Here is a 19,778-nt window from a genome sequence, read left to right on the forward strand (position 1 = left end):
GATCTGCTGTGAGATAAGTTACTGGTAGCATCTGCTAAGATGTGTATAAATTAGCTCAAAATAATTAATACTCTGAAAGTTTTTTTAAGGCACATCTGTATTGGCTCATATAAGAATATTCCTGCTTGCACCAAGAGTACATTACAGCCCAAATTACTGTAATTTATTAGGGGAAAAGCCATTTCTTTTAATCATATATTAATTATTCATAAAAAGTGTATTAATGTTACCTTAATGGGAAGTGTTACCAGCTGGGATACGAGGCTTGGCACTCTGTTCAAACACAAAAATAGATGAATAGCTTGACTTAAAAAGAAGACATAAAAATGACTTACAAGAGCATGAGAGCACCAGACATGGGCCTATGAGTTAGCATGGAGCTGGCTATGGCAGAGAAGCCCAACCAACTCATCCCTTGCATTTTGGCTTCAGCACTGATTCGTGCCTGGTTGCAATCCAAGTGGAATTGCTGGAGGATGTTCATTAGAAGCTGATCCTCTATTCTTAGTGCAAGTGCTTTGCAGCTCTTCAGCCAGCATGGAGCTGGTGAGATTATATAAAATCAAGAGACTCTTTCCCTCGCACTTTAGAAAAATAAATAAAATATGACTTAAATAATTGAAATTCAAGATAAATTCTTCCTGCTGGGGAAGCAAAAGGGATTTTTGCAATATTTTAGTCTTGTGAACCACATGATATGTGAAAGAGCTGTCCAGAGAATGAGTTTCAGCCCAGAAGTGATGTGAAAGTGTGTACATACAAATGCTTGTGTGAATAGATGCAGTTCTCTAGATGCTCTGCTCAGTTAAAGGAAGCTATCAGCATTTAGATTACAATGCAAGAGTAGAAGGCACATTTCAGTGGAATTTTATCAAAACCAAACATAGCATGAGTTTTCCAAAAATTAACTAGAGGTCCTTCTTCTTTTTTTTTTTTTTTTCCTGGCTCTCTATTTTGGGGAAGGAAAATACAGACACAAAGGACACTGGGCAAAGCATGCAAATATGTAATGCCTATATGTAGTGCCTATGAAGTGCAACTAGTTTTATATGAACAATAAAACTTCATAGGATTCCGCTGAAATTAAATTGTTTAGATCAACCAGAGCCTTTTTATTGGGATAGCACAATGTGAACTTATAAACACATTTGTTTTACGTGGTAAGATAAAAGGCTGTTTGTTTGTAAAAGTTTTGTTTTTTTTTTTTAATGACAGTTACAACCTTTAATGTGTGATCTATAAGTTATCATCTGGTGAATTTTAGCCAAAACCATGGAAGAGAGGCATTTGAAGTGGGAAACCAACTGAAAACAAGTGGGGGAAAAAAATAGAGCTTGCATAACTCTCAGTCTAGGAAACTTATGGCTTGGAGCAACCCAGAAAGCTGGGTGGTCTGGAGATGAACCCATGTTAAAGTATCTTAGGTAATTATGACTTTTTTCCGTGACGTTGATAGTTTTGGGGGTTGGTGAGTCTTTGGCATGCAATCAGTTGTCATGCCTAACCATGATTAATATGGATCAGAAATGAGGTAGTTCTGCAGTTAAGGTGTTTTTTTTTTTCTTCAAATTTCATTTTCATAGCAATGGAATATAGGAAAAGCATATATGGGAGCAATTTGTATCTGGAGAACTTACCAAGTCATGTCTGCAGGAAGCTGGTGGTTGTTACTAGGAGTACACTGTGCATCCCAGGACTGTGTTACAATTACAGTCAAGTATGAAAGCAGGATCAGGGTTCTGCAGTCTTGAAATAATAATACTTCAGCATTGTAAAAAAATAGGTAGTATTGTTGTTTTGTTCTCTTTTTCAGTACATCAGATGTATTTCACTGCTTACACTGTAGTAGCAGATTGAAACCATCTGCTGCCTTGCCACTACTCTAACAGCAAATCTCAGCTCATTTTCCTTGAGGCCAGTGTGCTGTAAGGCATGCGTACCAGGACAATAATCCAGCTGCTGAATGTTGATACAAGTCCAGACCTATGTTCATGAGTCTTTTAAATGGAAACAGTTCTCTTTGCCAAGGATTGGAAAGGAGATAAAACCAGTTTGCTTTTCTCTCCTCCCTGCTCCCCCCATCTATCCCCTTTCTACAGCACCATCCCCCATCACAGTGATAAGGAAAGACCGGACATCCAGGAACAGCGTGTCTCTGTCTTGGCAGGAACCTGAGCACCCAAATGGAATCATCTTGGACTACGAGGTCAAATACTATGAAAAGGTGGGAAGAAACTCTGAAGGGGAGGTTTTTATGCTGGTAATGTGGTAATGAAGTTATTTTGTCTTGTGTACGCTAATGGTCCAGATGCCCTTACTAATTCACTGCATGCCACAACAGAGAGCGTGGTATGGGGGTGGGAGAGGGGTTTTTCAATATTAAGTTCAAATCTAGGATTTGTTAATGGGATTTTATCCACTGATATTTTCAAGAGGGCGGAAAGAATTGGTAATAGCAATTTAAATTATGGACAAAATTACAGAGTAATGGGAAGGGACCCCTGGAGATCATCAGGTCTGACTTCCCCTGCTAAAGCATGTTCCTTACAGCATGTCGCACAGGAAAGCATCCAGATGTATCTGGAATATCTCCAGAGAAGGATACTCCACAGCCTCTGTGAGCAGCCTGTTCCAGGGCTCTGTCACTATCACTGTAAAGTTCTTTCTCATGTTCAGATGGAACTTCTCGTGTTCTAGATTGTGCCCATTGCCCCTTGTCCTATCATTGGGTGCCACCAAAAAGAGCTCAGCCCCATCCACTTGACTTCTGCCCTTCAGATATTTGTAAATGTTGATAAGATCCCTTCTCAAGCTTCTCTTCTCCAAGCTGAAAATTCCCATGTCTCTCAGCCTTTCCTTGTACAGGAAATTCTCCAGGTCCCTCATCGTCTTTGTGGCCCTCTGATGGACTCTCTCTAAAAGTACCCTGTCTTCCTTGAATTGAGGAGCACAGAACTGATGCAGGAGCCCAGAACTGGACAAAGTTCAGTTATGCTGTCAATATTCATAGAGTAATTTGTCATCCTTGCATTAGTGCTTCCCTCTGGTACAAAGGTGATTTGGAAAGAGATGGACTAGGCTTTTAGTGACTGCTTTGCACTGTAAAAGTTCCCACTTTTCATGAATAACTGAATTCTTTATACATTGATTAGATAAATCAAAGAGAATCTGTCATTAAAGATGTTCTACCTTGTGTTGGCATTTTGTTGAACTTACGCTGTTGATTACTACATCATATAAACATTTAGTAAATCTGCATAACTTAGTGTTTTGTTGGTTTTGTTTTTTTTTTTTTAACCTTTCTGGTAGCGTCAAAAAGACCATAAATTTATGCAAAGATTGTGGAGAATGGTATTGGCTATTTTTAGATTGATTAAAGAGAACTTCAGGTGGAATATATTGCTACTGAAGTTGGTAGATTCAGTAAAACTCTAAAAATGTAGAGTTACCGATAAAAGGATAAACAGAAAGCATCTGTAACATCTTGGTTCAGTCTCACCTTAAAGTGAAGTAGCCTCTAGATGTTAGCTTTGTGTTTTTTTCCAGTAATTTCAATGGGAGGAAGATCAAGTCTATGTGCTGTGCTTGAGAATAAGTAAAAGAGAATAAGTAAAAGAGCTCATACATCAGACTGTCTGTAATTGTACATCCTTGGCAGTAGAAGCGTGCAGAATTACTTAAGCTCTCTTAAATTCAGACTTTTTTTGATGGAAAAAAAACCCACAGATGCTGTCTTTTAGCAAAGTTTGTTAGAGCTATGTATTTCATAGAGCCTGTGTCTGAGAGATCCCAGAACTGCACTCTGTTGTGTGCAGGTTATTTGCCTGTGTGATTAACCTCCATTTCATTTAGGACATGTCCTGGCAGCCACATCTCAGCTCTAACTCCAGCCTTTCCAGGCACAAGTCTTTTTCTGGGCAGCTCTCTAGTCCCATGAGGCATGGGTTGTGCTGCTCAGGTTTGTTGCTTGCCCTGGTATCAGATTTGGTTTTAGCTGCTCCAAAGGGAGATAATTTTTTCCGCTTGTGAGCATTTAATTCAATGTAATTAAATGACTGTCGAGTTGTACTTGTGTATTTGTGTTATTTTTTCCCAATGTTTTGAATATCGTTCTGCAGTGAAATTGGCTTTTTAAAATTCATGACAATGATCATCCTCCAGTACAAGGGTACAGTACAGTCCAGGCATGTGGCTACTATTCAATCTGTGTATATCCAGTCTTTGTGGAGCAACTGGCTGTTGTAAGACAGCTTCATGAGACAACCAGTCTTATGAGCTGATTGTGCACATGTGTTTCTTCCCTTTGAAGTCTGTGATCAAGAGTTCATAGGCACCAGACAGCTTTCTTAAACCAAAGAGCCAATTGCTTAACAATAGGAGCCAGACTATTCAGAGCAAAGGGATTTAAAAAAAAAACAACCTCCTGACACTGGTGTTTTTAATGTGTGGTCTGTAGTCCCTTGGGGAGTCAGCAGCCTGTTCCTTGGGGTTTATGAAAGGTAATGAAGAAAAGGAAGTCCATTGTCAGGAGGCTTCAATCCATTGCCCTTTGCAAGTCTGCAAATTGGAAAAGGTTGAAAGCTCCTACTCTAGAGATGTTAAACTTACCTAGGGGCCAGGCCAGACGGCGCTGGATGGGACTTCCTTTACTCCTTCTTGAGACTCATTGAAGGGATGCTGCTTTTCAGTCTGAGACAGCTAAGCAGTCCCTTTCTCTCCTCTTTTGAAAAGAGAGCTTGCTTTTTAAACTGGACCACTCCCTTTAAAATCATCTTGGCCATGCTCATCAAAACCCACTGCTGTTAAGTGACAGGTAGTAAGAAATAAACCCTCCAGAGTCAGCAATCTGGGTATTTCTACTGACAAGTCATACGTGATTGCTGGAAGTTGATTTATGTTGAGCCATTCTTTTCCCTTCTGCTTGCTTTTGCTCGCAATAAATTAATATACAGAAATTAATATACACAGTATATTAATCTCAGAAATTAATATACACAGTATTAATAGATTATTGTAAGTCAGTCCAATTCTGTCATTTATCTTGAAGAATAGGTGATATTTTTTGGCAACTAAATGTTACTGATATTCAGGATGTTACAATAGATTTGTATTAGAAACAGAACTAATGCCTAAATGATGACATTGTGTAGTTTTTCTAATGCATTATCAGCATCAAGTCTGTGGAAAATATTAATTTTCATCAAGTATAATTAACCTTTTCAGCTTTCATCATGAGTGATTTCACTTGTGTAACCAAGAAATAATAGAGCTTCGTATGATGTTTCTATAGAAATCAGGATTTGCAGTTCTGGGAGACTATTTTGAAATGAACTTATAAGGCATTATGCATAACATTGTGAACTGGCAGTGACAGGTCTTTAGACTTCCTTTTCAAAATAGAATTATATTTTCTTTTAGAATCTATAGAGCTTGATTGTGAGGCTATTTGACCAGTTACTATTTATTTCAAGCATTTAAAAGAAATAAATAAAAGTGAATGTCATATGTAACATCTAGGCATTTACTTTATCACAAGACATAATATTTTATGGAATGTTAGCAGTACAGAATGACGCCCTGCTTTAGTCTGTCCATTTATAATGCTGTGCTGGATTTTAAGAGTCTCAGCTGACAAAGTGCTCATATAGCAAAAGTCAGGAGTTTTTTCTTGCACCAACAGCTATTTTTTTTTCCCCTGTTGTCCTTGCACACCTAATTAAGTTCTCTGGAAGGAGTATTTTGTCATGCAAGGACAAAATACCGCATGAAAATTATTAATTGCTTCATTTAAATATGTGGGTAACAATTACGATAACTAAATCCCACACTCTTTATTAAGGCGAAATGATGCTCCATATGATGAGTGAATTTTAATTGCAGTCTTACATTACTAAAATATATTTGCTTTTCCCGTCATTGAAATAACGTGCTCAGTAGACTGGTTAAAACAAACAAATAAAACATTATATCCAGTTTGTGCTTTTTCTGAGGTTGGCAAAGTAAATTAAATGCAAATGAATTTAGTTGCTTTTAAACTCCTATTAGGGTTTAAAGGGCAGGCTGTGTACACTCCATGAGTTTTGTGGGAGCTGTCATAGTGACAGCTTTGCCAACAGTGAGAGGAGGCAGTTCTGGAAGCCAGAGCACTTCATGAAGATGTGCAGCCCAGGTTTGGCCTCTGCTGCCTGCATGCCACCAACAGAGAAAATGTTCTTCCTGGTGCAGTGTAAACATTCACTGTCCTTATCTGAAAAAGGACATACCATTCACTCTCACTAGCGCAGCCTCTATAAATGTTAAATGGATCCAAAAAATGTCTTTTGTAAAACGTGGTTTATAGTTGTAAAATTTCATTTGCATATGAGACACTAACAGTAGTGGGATTTACTTCCCAGTAAAGATTGTGTCTAGTAAACTGTGCAGATCAAGAGGAATATTCTTTCTGCATCCAAGTTCAAATTTATCATCAGAGCATTTGATTAAAATTCTGCTTGGCAAGGAGTGACTTTCCCCTTTGTATATCCCTTCTGCTCATGGCAGCTCTAGCGTTGTATCTCTGAAGTTTTACTTTATCCCCAGGAAAGATAAACTTGGGCTTTTATGTGGTGTTTCAGTGATTTGATTACTATTAACATAAAAAATGACTTTCAAAATATGTGTGTAAAAAGTTTGCCATAAACTAAGATATCGTGACATCCTCCATACCATTGTTTTAAACATTTATTTTGCAAGTTCCATTGTGGATTATTAGCAGACAGGGCCATGACTATATTCTCTCTTGCACTTATGTATCTGAGCAAGAAGGAAATGTTTGCATTTCAGAAAAAGAGCCTGAAGTGAGATCAGAATGAATGTCCAGTCATAGCATACACAGAAGATTGTGTGTTTTACAGACAAGATTATAGTGTCTTTGAAATTCAAATGGTTGCCTACTTTCAGCTAAATGATGAGATAAGGAAAACTTGTAAATTGCAGTACTAGGCCTTTGTTAGTTAGAAAATATGTATTTTAGGCAAACCTGTTAGCTCCTTAAAATGTCTTCCTAGAAGTTTTCTCCCTAGAATTTATAACAGAAAACTTTTTTCAGAGATACGTCAGAAAACCATAAGAAAATCCAATGTTTATTTCGTTTTTATGCTTACTTTGCGAGGAAACTAAGCCATGATAAGCATTTTTACAGACAGTCTTTGAAGAATAGGTCCAGCTCATCCTATTTTAAATTGTGATTTTGGAAAATATTACAGACAGAGGCTTAGCTTTTATTATTATTATTATTATTATTATTATTTTCCAGTGTAAATGTACATTGTACATCATGTTAAATATTATGTGGATATTCTGGCAATTTCCTCAACTGTGATGTAAACTTCTCTGCTTCTGTCCATATCAAAGGTTTCCAATAATAGGTCAATTAGGCTTCGACAGCATTGAAGGCAATGGTTTCTGATACCAACCTACTATCTTAGAATAGACCTTACTCTCTTGCTCTGGACAGCACTGTAAAGCAAACAGGCTATAACAGTTCCAGTCACTTGAACATGAAGAAGAGCTGCCTTTGGCAGTCAGACTGTATGAAGTGTTTTCCAGCCTCTCAGGACTCGGTACATCACTGGTGAAATTAAAAGCCCAGTAACTTGCCAGCTAATGCAGTCCCATAAAATGTAGTGGGAATTAGGTGAGATTCTTTTGCAATCAACATGCATTACCCCAACTTAGATTCCACTCTCAACAAGGCATAACTCAATGATTCGAGTGTATTTCAAAGTAAATGGGCAGCAGATGAAATCCCCACCACCTCCAGAATACAGAAGTTCTTCGTTGCAAGCCAAAGAAACTGACATTTTTTCAGTTCCCCACATGTGGCTACAGTCCAAGACCTTCTCTGAGGCACTTCCAGCTGCCATTTTTAGAAAGCCAAAAATGCTTTTTTTGGTACAGGATGATGGTAGTAAAATAAGCAATACCTCGGGCCCCAAATGCATGCTTAACATTTTAAACTATGCTTAGAGTGAGACTGAGACATGCTTTTATCAGAACTAGCTTTTCCACTATATAGAAGGTATCCAAAATTACAAAGTAGCCTATTTCTTATTTTACATTAAAAGTCAGTATATCAGAAATATGCCTGCTGAAGCAGAGCATGCTTGTTAGGATATCATCTATACTGGACGCACTCCTTATTCTTTAGCATAAGCAATAAAGAGTAGGCATACACGTCCTTCCTGGCTATTAAAGTCCTAGACTTGTTCAAGAACAAATTCGGTGGGATTTTGCCCAAATGAGGCCTGACGCATCAGGCTCATAGTTTTTATGGCATAATAGTAAACTGGTTATATTAGCCTGTTCATAGAGCTGGGGTAAGGAGTCTGAACAGACTGCTGTTCTGACTGTTATAAGGATACATGCTATCTTGTAAAACATGAGGCAGTAAAAACCAAGTCCTGCAATAGCTCTGCAGGGCCCTAAAAGCTCTAAATTGGCCTGTTACAACTTCCAATTCAGTACAGTAGGCAAATCTGTTTTATGGTTTTTAAATAAAATTGTAGTCTTCATTTTTCTTGTTGTACTACAGGCAATGGACAAAGTGGTACAAAGCCATATAATGAAATGTCGTACACTCAGCATGTCTAGTACTTGATTTACAGTGCAAAGCTATAGGAGCTGTAATGATTTAGATTTCTTGTTAATCAACAGATTTTTAGTTGATTGAAAATGAATGGCTGTGCAGGCATTTGTCGGGCTATAAATATTCAATACGCCAACTGCTTTCCAGGTGATTTGTCATTTTACATCAAACACCTCTTGCTGATGTTTCTTAGGGTGTGGTTTTAATCTGATAATTTCTTTTCCCAAAAGCAGGAACAAGAGACAAGCTATACTATTCTGAGAGCCAAAAGCACTAATGTTACTATCAGCGGCCTCAAACCTGATACCACCTACGTCTTCCAAATTCGAGCCCGAACTGCAGCAGGATATGGGACAAGCAGCCGCAAGTTTGAATTTGAAACCAGTCCAGATTGTATGTATTTGTTCAAATGGCTTAAATTGACTACGTGGGCAATTTCTGACTGATTTGAGTGGCTGTTTTCATTCCCTTTCTAGTTTAGTTGGTGCAATTCATTGCTATTTATTATGGGTCTTTCTGGATAGCACTAGTACATAACTTTTATGTTTTATCATTAAAATTGAAATGTGCTTTAAAGAAGGTGCAGGAATACCACGTGTTATTTTCTTCCGTTGCATACCCTACCACTGCCTAGTGCCAGAATCAATATCTTGCTAGACTGCAACTCATACCAAGAGAGGGTCTGGTGCATTTCTATATTCACAGCTTGTGGCATGAATCCCATGGACTTTAAACACTGTGCCCCAAATGAGCTAATATTATATAAGCCTGTTACTCCTGGGGGTCAAAATGTAATTCTCCACATTGCTGCGGAGGAGAGCTGATGTTTCTTATACAGCCTTGAGGTGAAACTAATGCCCACTGGCCAGAAAAGTGGTTGCTCAGTTAAATAGCTGGTAAGGGAATCTGCAGTCTGACTCCCTTCCCTCTTGTCACTAGATTTCTGGGTGACCTGAGGGAAGTTATTTACTTACCTTTTTCTCTAATGCACAGATAATAACACTTACTTGCTTACCTGATGACCTTGTCAGTATTCTTTACAAGTTCTGTTTTTACATCAGAAAGACTAATGGAGCTCATCATTCTGAATAGTATGTTCTGACCTCTTGGTACTACGTACTAAATCAGACCTTTTCTTTGCTGGAAGGTGAAAGTAGCTTAATACACCAAAAAGTCCACCTTAGTTCAGTTAACCACTTACTGATCTAGCCTGGTGCAGTGTAATTAAAGACTGCTTGCCTTTTAAAAGGTGAGGAAAATCACAGAAGATTTTTACCTGCTGTTCAGAGTTGTAAAACAATTTAACACTGTAATTCTGATATGGGTTCATGAGGTTTATTCATGTACTCATCATAATGATTGAGAACCCATGATATGATAAATATTCTGCTAAAATAACAAACTTTTACCAAGAAGAGTAGCATAAGTAAATCCAGTGGTCTTTCACTATCTATGTATGCAGCATCTATGTATTTCTGAGGTATGCTAAGTACTTTATCCCCACTTGCTCCTTTCCAGCTTCAGCTTTTTGGAAATCAAATGTGCAATTTGTTTAAAGAAAAAAGTACTATTGCAAATTGCCATTATGGTGTATGTGCATCTTTGGCATAATGAATGAAACTCAAATGGGACAGAGGAGTTCAGAAAGGAGAAAAAAAATCAGTTATGATTATAAAGGATTTCATAACTTGGAAACTGATGAGCTTTCTTTGCAAAGTAATTTTAAAAAAGAAGTTAAAAAAAAAATAGAGTAGATTACCAGAAAATGTGGAAGATGACAAGATAGCATAAAGAGTGTACAGATTATCCAGATAAACACTGAATCACGTTACTTGATTGCTATTGTCATGTTATAACAACACAAGTGCACTTGTAGGCATGAAATAGGTGGAGGCTTCTTCCAGACAGTCACGTAGACTAACTGCCCAGTTTGTGGGGAGCAGGAGGTCTGTGTTTAAGCTCACTTTGGATGACTAACATGAAGCATTGTGGTGAGAAACCTAATTCTGCTGTACTCGATGAAGATCAATAAGTGTTTGCTGAAGATGTTTGTTTGAGTTGGAAGGGTCCTTAGAATGGTGACCTTTAGATGGGAAATCATACTTAAGATCCAAAGATGTCCTGTTGTTATATGGCAATACCCAAGCACCTGGCTTAGGCACTGCAAAGAAGTGTCCAAAGTGAGGTGGAAAGAAGCCTTTCTTTTTTTCCAATGAATACTAACTTATGTAATCCTTCTATCTGTTTCTGTGGGCCAAGACTTTTCACAACCTTCACAGCGATACTGTATGGCTTAATAATGAAGCCTAATTCATTAAAGCACTTTCCATCACACAGAAGTGAGAATAAGGTTCAGGATTATTGACTAGCTGGGATTTCTTTTCAAGGAAAAATTTCATACTGACTGTAACAAACTGTTTAAATGTCATGAAACACACATGTTTGTAATCACATATATATATTTATATGCAAGTATCAATTTAACAGCTATTACTACAATCGGCAAGAGTAACAATCAGCTGTAGAAGCAACAACAACTGTAAATTTTCAGGAAGGCAAGAGTCTTTCATTTACTTCTCTTTTATTTATTTGTCTGATGAAAAATTACCTAACAGATTAAATATTTGGCATGAAACCAAACGCTATTTAGTGACAAGTCAGTCTATCTGTTCTCTATATGAGTGGTCAGTCGTGTTGTACTAATTAATGTTTTGTGTGGGGTGGTTATTTATATATTTTTGTGTTAACTTTCCAGCATTCTCCATTTCCAGTGAAAATAGCCAGGTTGTTATGATTGCCATTTCAGCTGCAGTTGCCATCATTCTCCTCACGGTTGTTGTGTACGTCTTGATTGGGAGGTTAGTTTGTGCTCTGTTTTGCACATTTGCTTCTTCTTCCATTTCCCTGTGGGACCTTGATGAGCGTGGCAAATCGAGCATCATCAGGCAGTAGCATGGCTGTTTTGTACCTTCTCCTTTGTCTGCTTCCAGAGAGCTCTGAGCTGCTTGGTAATGAGCCCGCTAACATTCACAGCCCCAATCATGCAGCAGTTGTTAAAAAAAGCTATAAACACATTCTTAGGCAATTGTAAAATTAAACTGTAGGGGTCAAAAATCAACAAATCTTCTCATTAGTCAATTTCCTCAAATTCCCTGAGAACATAACATGCCTCTATAGGATAGAGAGAATGTAAATATCATTAAATTTTCAAACAGGCCTTTAATTGTGAAGGAAAAACATTCAATTCTGTTTCCACCTGCAGTTCACATGTACAATTCTCTATATTCATTTTTTTTTTCTCTGTTGCTTGTAGATTCTGTGGATACAAGAAGTCTAAACATGGTACTGATGAGAAAAGACTACATTTTGGGAATGGCCATCGTAAGTTACTGAAGTCTTTTAATGCTCACAGATTTGTGGAATTCATCACATAGATAATGCATGGTTTTCAGTTAATAAATAAATAAATAAATAAATAAGCCATACCTGACTTAAACCAAGGTGAAATTGGGAAGAGAATTCTATTCTCTTATGGGTAAGCAGATTTTCCCCTAACAAACAGTCTTTGTCTCAGTTTTATTCATTTATGTTCAGGTCAGTAATAAGCAAAACATTGCTGTGTTCAAATAAGGCATGTGGTTATCAATATGATATTGATTCTGCTGTGCAATAGTGAAATACAGTGTGACTTCAATTTCTTCCTTATCAACTGTATAACATCTAAGCAATGATTTATTTTTTTTCCTCTAAAGCAAAATACAAAATCAATGAAACAAATCTTGATGACTGCTGAAAGGACCATGAAAACTGGCTGTTTAACAGAAGTGATGCACTAACAAATTCAGTTTGGAATTATTGTAAGCATAGAATGAAAAGTAATTTGGAGTAGTTTTTAAAATTAAGAATAACTACTAAATGAATGTCTCCCAAATTCATAAGATTTTCTAATCCAGCTCTGTTTATAAATGTTTTGTCAGAGCCCTGATTTTCTAATTATGAGTGTTTCATTGGGTCTCACCCACAAATGGGAAGATAGCCTTTCTATTGACTTATACTGTGTTTGAGTCACAAAATAAATGTAAACAGTTAACGTACAGATGTGACATTTTTGTCATCCTGAGGAATCAGAGCTACTGTTGATCTTTCTCAAAGACCAATCCAAACCCATCCAGTTTTGATATTTTTATACCTATTTTTGATGAGGTTACATGGCCTATCATTCCTGGATCATTTAGCTGTGTCCTGAGAAAGGAGCAGTATGGAGCAAGGTCCCATCCGGGAGATAAATGGTGCAGGAGTTGATTTTCTGGTCCCAGGAGTGATTTGTTGCTACCAGAAAGGAGACACTTACTATGGTCATAGCTGGCTGGGGAGATTCTTCTGCTGTATGTCAGTTTCTCTGAGCCTCCGTTCACGTGGTGAATAACCTGGCAGGGCTCTACCAAAGCAGAGGAATTCCAAATAATGAAAGATAGGTCATAATCAAACTTCTACCATACTCTCTTTAAAGCAGGAATAAATGAATTTTGGAGAAGTTTAAGGGTAAAGAAGGTGATGGTTTAAAATTCCCAATGAGGAGTGAAGAAGGTTTCAGAAATTTTTATCACTGCATTTTTTTTTTCTTTTACAGAGAGCATAAATATCATTCATAAACATCAAAATTGGATGCTCCCTTTTTTTCCCACTGAATTCTTGATGTTGAATGAGCATGCTTTTAGTGAGAAGCAGCAGTCTTTTGAAACTGCTTCAGCTCCAGATAAATACCCTGCTATACCATATAAACCATGCAGAACCATGTATTTCTATTGTTTGGCATGCTGTAAGGTTAATGTGGTTTACACTTAATCATTTTACTTCTGTTCTTATCCTTTTGCACGCAGTGACACTGTACCATCCTCAAGAAGAGAGTTACTGGTATCCGTATGTCACTCCTCTCAAATACACCTCCTCACCAAATGTAATTGAATTAACATTTTAATGAGGGATTTACTGGCAGTAGTTGGAAATTAGGACTGCTTCCTAATCCCAGTGGCAATGGAGTAACTGTTCTTTGACTGTTCGTATTATTATTTTAAGTTTGGAGCTCTTCTTTATCTCCAGAGAGCTGTATCCACAAACATGTGTGCTCCTTCCCTACATTGTTAAGGGATATGCAAACTGTAGCAATGGGTTTGCATCGTGCAGCCCATCAACAGCTAACCAACTAGCCTGCAAAAAAATCTATATGAGTACATGTGGCCCACAGAATTAATGCTTCATCATCCAAATTTAATGAGGTTATAAAATAAAAGCAGCCAGTAAAAAAAGTGTTGCAGACAAATAACAGGTCAGAGTTTGCTCTCCTTACTCCCACACAATGGAAAGTTGCAATCACTATTCTTAAGCATGTCAGTGTGGTTAAATTCCTGTGGATTAAATTGCTTTTAATTTGGCTTTAGATATTTATGTACTGCTTTCTGAGGAGTGCCATGCTAATCCACGCTGTAGTCAGCACAGAGGTGATCGTGAATCTGATGTTTCTGTTAGAAATTCTTGAAAATTATTTACTGATTTTGCAGTCGTTTTTATGTTAGGATTTGTATGTATCTACACAAGTGGCTGATGAAACTTTAGTATTCTACTGAAGTTGAGTCTTTCTCAAAGAATAAGAAAATAGCTCCTGTGAACTAGAAAAGGGTAAAGTAACTTCCCTGACTGTTGTAAAGTTTCAGCATCTCAAATAGAGCAGCTGGTTTATTTCAATCAGTTTATTCTGAATTACTTTAAAAAAGGCACCAGCCATGAGCTATTCCCTGCAGCCTTATTACAAATCCTATAATATTACTTCAAAGGAGCAAAAATGTGTTTCACCTCCTCAGATCCTCTCCCTTTGCCTTCTTTGGCTAGACCTTTTTTATTTTTTTGCTACCCTTAGGGCAATTCATGCTGGTAAAATGAAAATGTAAATTATTATGTTTGCACAGAATGAGCTGTAAAGTAGTACAGCTTAACACATGTGTATGTGTTTATTATCTGTTTTTCATGACAGAACCCAGTTGCTATACAAGCTGCCCTTAATTATTGGTGTGAAGGGATTATTCTCCTTGCAGTCACCATCACCTGATCTTGGGAACCTCTGGGGTCAGCATTAAAAATCTGCAGCCAAAATCCCCTCAGAGCAGAAGCTTTTAATTGTTGTTATTTTTATTGAGGGTATGAGAGAGCCTGTAATGTACATTCAGCATGGACGGAAAGGAGCATTTACAAGATTTTTAACCAACAGCAATATACAGCCAATTACTTTCTGTTTTACTTGCAAGTAATTCTGTAATCATCAGTCTCTTGAAGGAAACACACTCGGCATTTAATGCTGCACATAAGCAGCCCTTCTGTTAAGAGCGTGGCTCTTAGTTTGTATTGTTTTCTAGCCAATTATTTTGGAAACTTGGTTTCATCATCTCTTTGTCAATTCCGAGGCCAATAAATCTCCATAAAATTGAAATTTTTTTTCACATATCCTTGGGATTGTTTGACAAAACAATGGCAAGTTCTAACTAATGGTACAATGGGTACACCCATCTACCTAACCACAATGAAATGTGTTTAACTATGCTACCAGTCAGCAATTGGATGCAGTAGAATAGTACCATGCTGGAAGGGCTATTCCTGGGTAGAATTAAAGCAGTACTTAATATCTTTTATGTAATCAACTGAGACAATTGAAATATGTGTTCAGGAGCTCAGGTTTTGTGTTAGAAGCAACAAACGTCAAGCTGGATGTACTGGCTATTTTGCTTTTTGATAGAGAATGTCTTTATATTCTGAAATGAATATGGAGGGAGACACACAAGTTACTGCGTATGAATACAAGCATGGCCTTGAGCTGGAGAGGAGAAATGCTTTGCCTTCAACATCTTCGTGGGGAGAAATGTTGGGAATGATGGCATGTTTCCCATTCCAGTTCTGCTGGGTTATGTGATGTGAACAGCTTGAAAGTGCCTTTAAAATCATACAGTCGTTTGAATTAGTGCTTGATTCAGTCAAGCAGAGGAATCCTTGGCCAAGAGACTGTAGAAAGGGACAAAATATAGCATAGGTACTAGGGGTAACTCAGTACTAGGTCCAAACTGTAATGCTAAGAATGACTGGCTTCCATCTTGTGTATTTGTAACAGAAGGGTAGAAAGAGGTGTACGTTTATTTTTATAAATTTTCTTTTTCTTATGTATCTTGTTAGAGGAATCAGAAATGAAACAGGTTAGTATAATCCTAGGAATTTTTCAGGTTTACTGTGATATCAACCATTAATTCCAGGTCTCGCTACCTTGTAAGGAACAATATGAAGCAGCATCTAAACAGAGCAAACCAAAAGGGTCAGGAAATGTTTTATCATTTCAAAACTGGTAAACATGGCAAGTGCAATGCTTTTTGAACTTCTGTGGAATAACTGCATGAGTGTCTCTGGTTTCACTCTGTCTTAAGATTCCTGGAGACTCATCAAAAGCCATTTGATTTGAAGAAGCAATGTACTCTTTTCTTCTATTGATTATATTTCTGTTATCTCATTTGCTTTCTTTAGGCAGATTAATTAAGTAACATTTTCTCTCTGAATTTCATACAGTAAAACTCCCAGGCCTGAGAACTTATGTAGATCCACATACGTATGAAGATCCCAATCAAGCTGTACATGAATTTGCCAAGGAACTAGATGCTTCTAACATATCAATTGATAAAGTCGTTGGAGCAGGTAATGACCACTAAAATACCTTTCACTGTATATACTGTTTTGCATCTTTGACTTTGTACTTGTGACCGGAAAGGAAATCTTTGTAGATTTGCAACTTCCTGGATCATATTTAGAGCTGACTTCAGTACATATGGGTGGATATTAGCAGACACATCTATTTGCTTTCTGAAGAAAGCAGATAATAAGATCGTTTTTCAAATGACACTCCACAGCCCGCACTTGGACACAGCACTTGGGAGTAAAGAGAGACTTCAACCTCATGTATGTTTCTCTTTAAAATCTGTCAGCATAGAAATGGTATCCACTGTGAAGATGCTTTCTATATTTTCATTAAAAGGATTGGTGACTATCGTGCTTCGAGTGAAAGCACAAAACTCATTTCATACCAGTCACCACACATCCATCAGAATGCAGTGACCTTTGGCTATTAGATTGATTTTGGTCACTGCTTTGGATTTGAATTATTGATTTAGGAAGAAAGAGTAGTATGTCTGATAACCAATTGTCTGAAGCATACGGATACCGTAAATTATTGGGTTTACTGAAAGAAAACTGTTGAAATGAGCAGATTTTGTAGCGGAGGAAACATATAGCAGAAAGTCTCATCACACTGAGTCGTCCATGTTGCTGTGCAGCGTGAAGCTCTTGATGGGATGCGTGCTTGATCCTTGAAGTGAAGTGGCAGATTGTCTCATTGAGCTAGATGATCATGAAGTATTAGCTTTCCTGCTGTATTAAAGCAGTTATGAGAGAAAGACTATTGATTTTTAATCCTTTGAAAATTACTAGTTCTTTTATTATTGATTTTTTTTTACTTCTCTCTACATTTACTATTTGAATTAAAATCATGAGATGTGAGAGAAACAGACTTCTAGTGAGAGCAAAAGATTTTCATTTGGAAAAATATGTGAAATGATGCTGCTATGCTCAGTGCACCTACTGAATAGCCCAGTAAAAGGGAACACTATTAATTCTCTCACATTGCAGCTACTCAGCTGCTCGTATGCATTTAGGTTATCTTCTGAAAAGGTAGGATTCTTGTTTCTTGTTGGTTTTAATTTTGCCCCACAAGAGTGCACTGTTCTCCATCATCTTCAGAAAAGGCATCAAAGCTTAGCTACTGTACATAATAGAGAATGAGTATGGTAATAGAGAAGGAGGGGGTTATTGAAAAGCCAAGTCCAAGAGTAGTATGTTTCTTTACAAGACTTCAAGGAGTCTTCATTCTCAAGCTTCCTTAACTTGGGTTGTCTAGAGTTTATGAATCTAGAAAGCAAATTCTAAGAAATAACAATATGTCATACTGTATGGCTCATTGTTTGGATATAACTTTAATTAAAAGTGCACATGAGAGTGAGAGATAAACCAAAATTGGCCAAGTATGAGCTCTGTAAATGGAGGAATGCCTTTCAGAGAAGCTTGGAAAAAAAATGCTCTAAATGTCCTAGAACTGCCAGGTAGTTTAAGAACAAGTATCTTTACTCCATTCCACTCCAGTGAAAGTGACAGCAGGTTCAACATCAAAACCTACAGATCTTCTGCATTGAAGCTGGGCTTCACTTTTGTTTACGTTATAAGGCCATGACTCAGATTCATGCAGCTTAAAAGCTACATTTGGCATTACATTTAGCCATTCCTATTAACAGTCCCAAAAGATGCCAATAGGAAGTAAAAGAGATGGGGATGGGCAGAGGGAATGCAGATGAAAACACTTTATGCAGTGGTGAGAGCTTCCAAAATGAGTTTGTAGCATCACTTCACACTGCCCTCATGTGCTGTATGTGATAGTTCATGTAATCAGAGCATTATGAAAGTCATGTGAAACGCAGTGAGTGTCTGCTAGACTGCTTCTGCAGAAGCACTTTCTTTCCTCTCCAAAACCAGAAAGGCATTTCCCATCTCTTACTGAGTCAATGACTTCTTTGAGTGAAGGACCTAGGCTTTTTCTGCCCCTCTCTTTTACAAATGTGTGAATGAAATTTTAAAAAGATACTGATTCATTTGACTACATTAAATTATGACATAAGTAACAAGACCTTCAAGTCAGAGAAGTAATTTTGATATTCTTGGGTATTTTTCCGAATATTTTTTTCACATCCTTAGCCAGAAATCTCTGAGAAAACAGAGGGCAGCTTACACAGCTTTGAGAACATTCTCAAGTGTAATAAGGAAATTCTCTTATCCAAAAGAACCTCAAGAAAAACACAAGGGATTTTAGTGAGAGGCTAAGTGTAAGAAAATTGAGGCCAGGAGCCACATTTTCAGGTTTTTCTTTATAATAATTCCTTCTTTTAAAACAATTCACTTGTTTTTATGGATCCAGTTCAACAAACCACTTAAAAAGTATACATCCACTTGGATCACAGGAGAGTACTAAGGAAAATGGCTTCTTGATTTAGAATTGACATATGATTGTACCTTGCTGAACATAGAGCACATATGTGCTTTCCTTTCAAAGTTTAAATATACTTGTAGAGTAGCACAGTGTTGGCCAAAGTACTTCAAACATTAGGGGTTTTATTGCGAAACATTGCAGTGTCTCAGCGAGGGCATGCAGTGTATTGCCATAGTGCTGCTGAGGTTCCTGAGGCTTGTTAAACGCTCAGTTTAGCTGCCTCTCCAGCTCTGAGGGAGCTTCATGCAAACAAAAGCAGTGTAATCCCCGTTCAAAACACAGCACAGTTAAGGCACCTGCCAGTTTCACAGATTCATCTTTTACTTGTCCCTTGGATCCAAAGTCATGGCCAATGCCACTTAGTGATGCCATAAGCAGCCTGTTTAAAAAAGTTAAGATTTCACGAAGAGGGATCTTTATATCACAAATAGCCCTACTGTTAGCTTTCCACATACAAATAGACGCATCAGTCTGCAAGGCAGCTTATACAGTTTTTGTGGGTGTAGCATAATTAAAAATGAGCACTTCAGAAAGGCTTAACATAAAAAGCCATCAACCTCATCTCTTAAAATCAGTGCTAGATTTTCCACCTTCCATCTCATACACAAAGCTTTTCTCCTCCTAAACAATATCTGATGAGTTACTGTTTCTTTATATACGGATTAACCCAATCCATTTCCTACTGGGACCAAATAGAAATGATTTACAGGAAAAAAATGTAGTATAACTGCATATCAATGTGAATGTTAGCGACATAAACTTATGTAGCATTCATATGGTCATCTATGTGAGGAAACTGAAAGTTAGAGTAGTTGGTTTACCTGGTAAACTTTCTCCAGGTTACTCAGAGTCATTTATGAGTAGGAACTAAAGCAATATTAATATGTTGATCTAGATTTTTTTTTTCTAAAAAGTAAACTCATTTCATATTCCCAGGCACCAGGAATATTAATTGCTGTGTAGGGTCTGATTTTAGTCTCCTGTAGCATCCACTGGCTTCAAGGCACTTATAGAATCTAATTAATCATTCAA

At 37.4% G+C, this 19,778-nt stretch overlaps 1 protein-coding gene across 1 annotated transcript in view; it reads left to right on the forward strand.

Moving 5' to 3' along the window:
- The window catches only part of EPHA3 (EPH receptor A3), a 205,397-nt gene that overhangs the window by 141,780 nt on the left and 43,839 nt on the right, over positions 1–19,778 (forward strand). Inside the window, exons 5-9 of the mRNA XM_042810528.1 lie at positions 2,100–2,224; positions 8,857–9,019; positions 11,382–11,484; positions 11,940–12,007; positions 16,226–16,351. Of these exons, the coding sequence (XP_042666462.1) occupies positions 2,100–2,224; positions 8,857–9,019; positions 11,382–11,484; positions 11,940–12,007; positions 16,226–16,351 (585 nt within the window). The remainder of the gene's footprint in view (positions 1–2,099; positions 2,225–8,856; positions 9,020–11,381; positions 11,485–11,939; positions 12,008–16,225; positions 16,352–19,778) is intronic.

The sequence above is a fragment of the Centrocercus urophasianus genome, unplaced genomic scaffold (genome assembly GCF_019232065.1).
Source record: "Centrocercus urophasianus isolate 14NV4802_14NV808 unplaced genomic scaffold, USGS_Curo_1.0 seq_12, whole genome shotgun sequence".
NCBI lineage: Eukaryota > Metazoa > Chordata > Aves > Galliformes > Phasianidae > Centrocercus > Centrocercus urophasianus.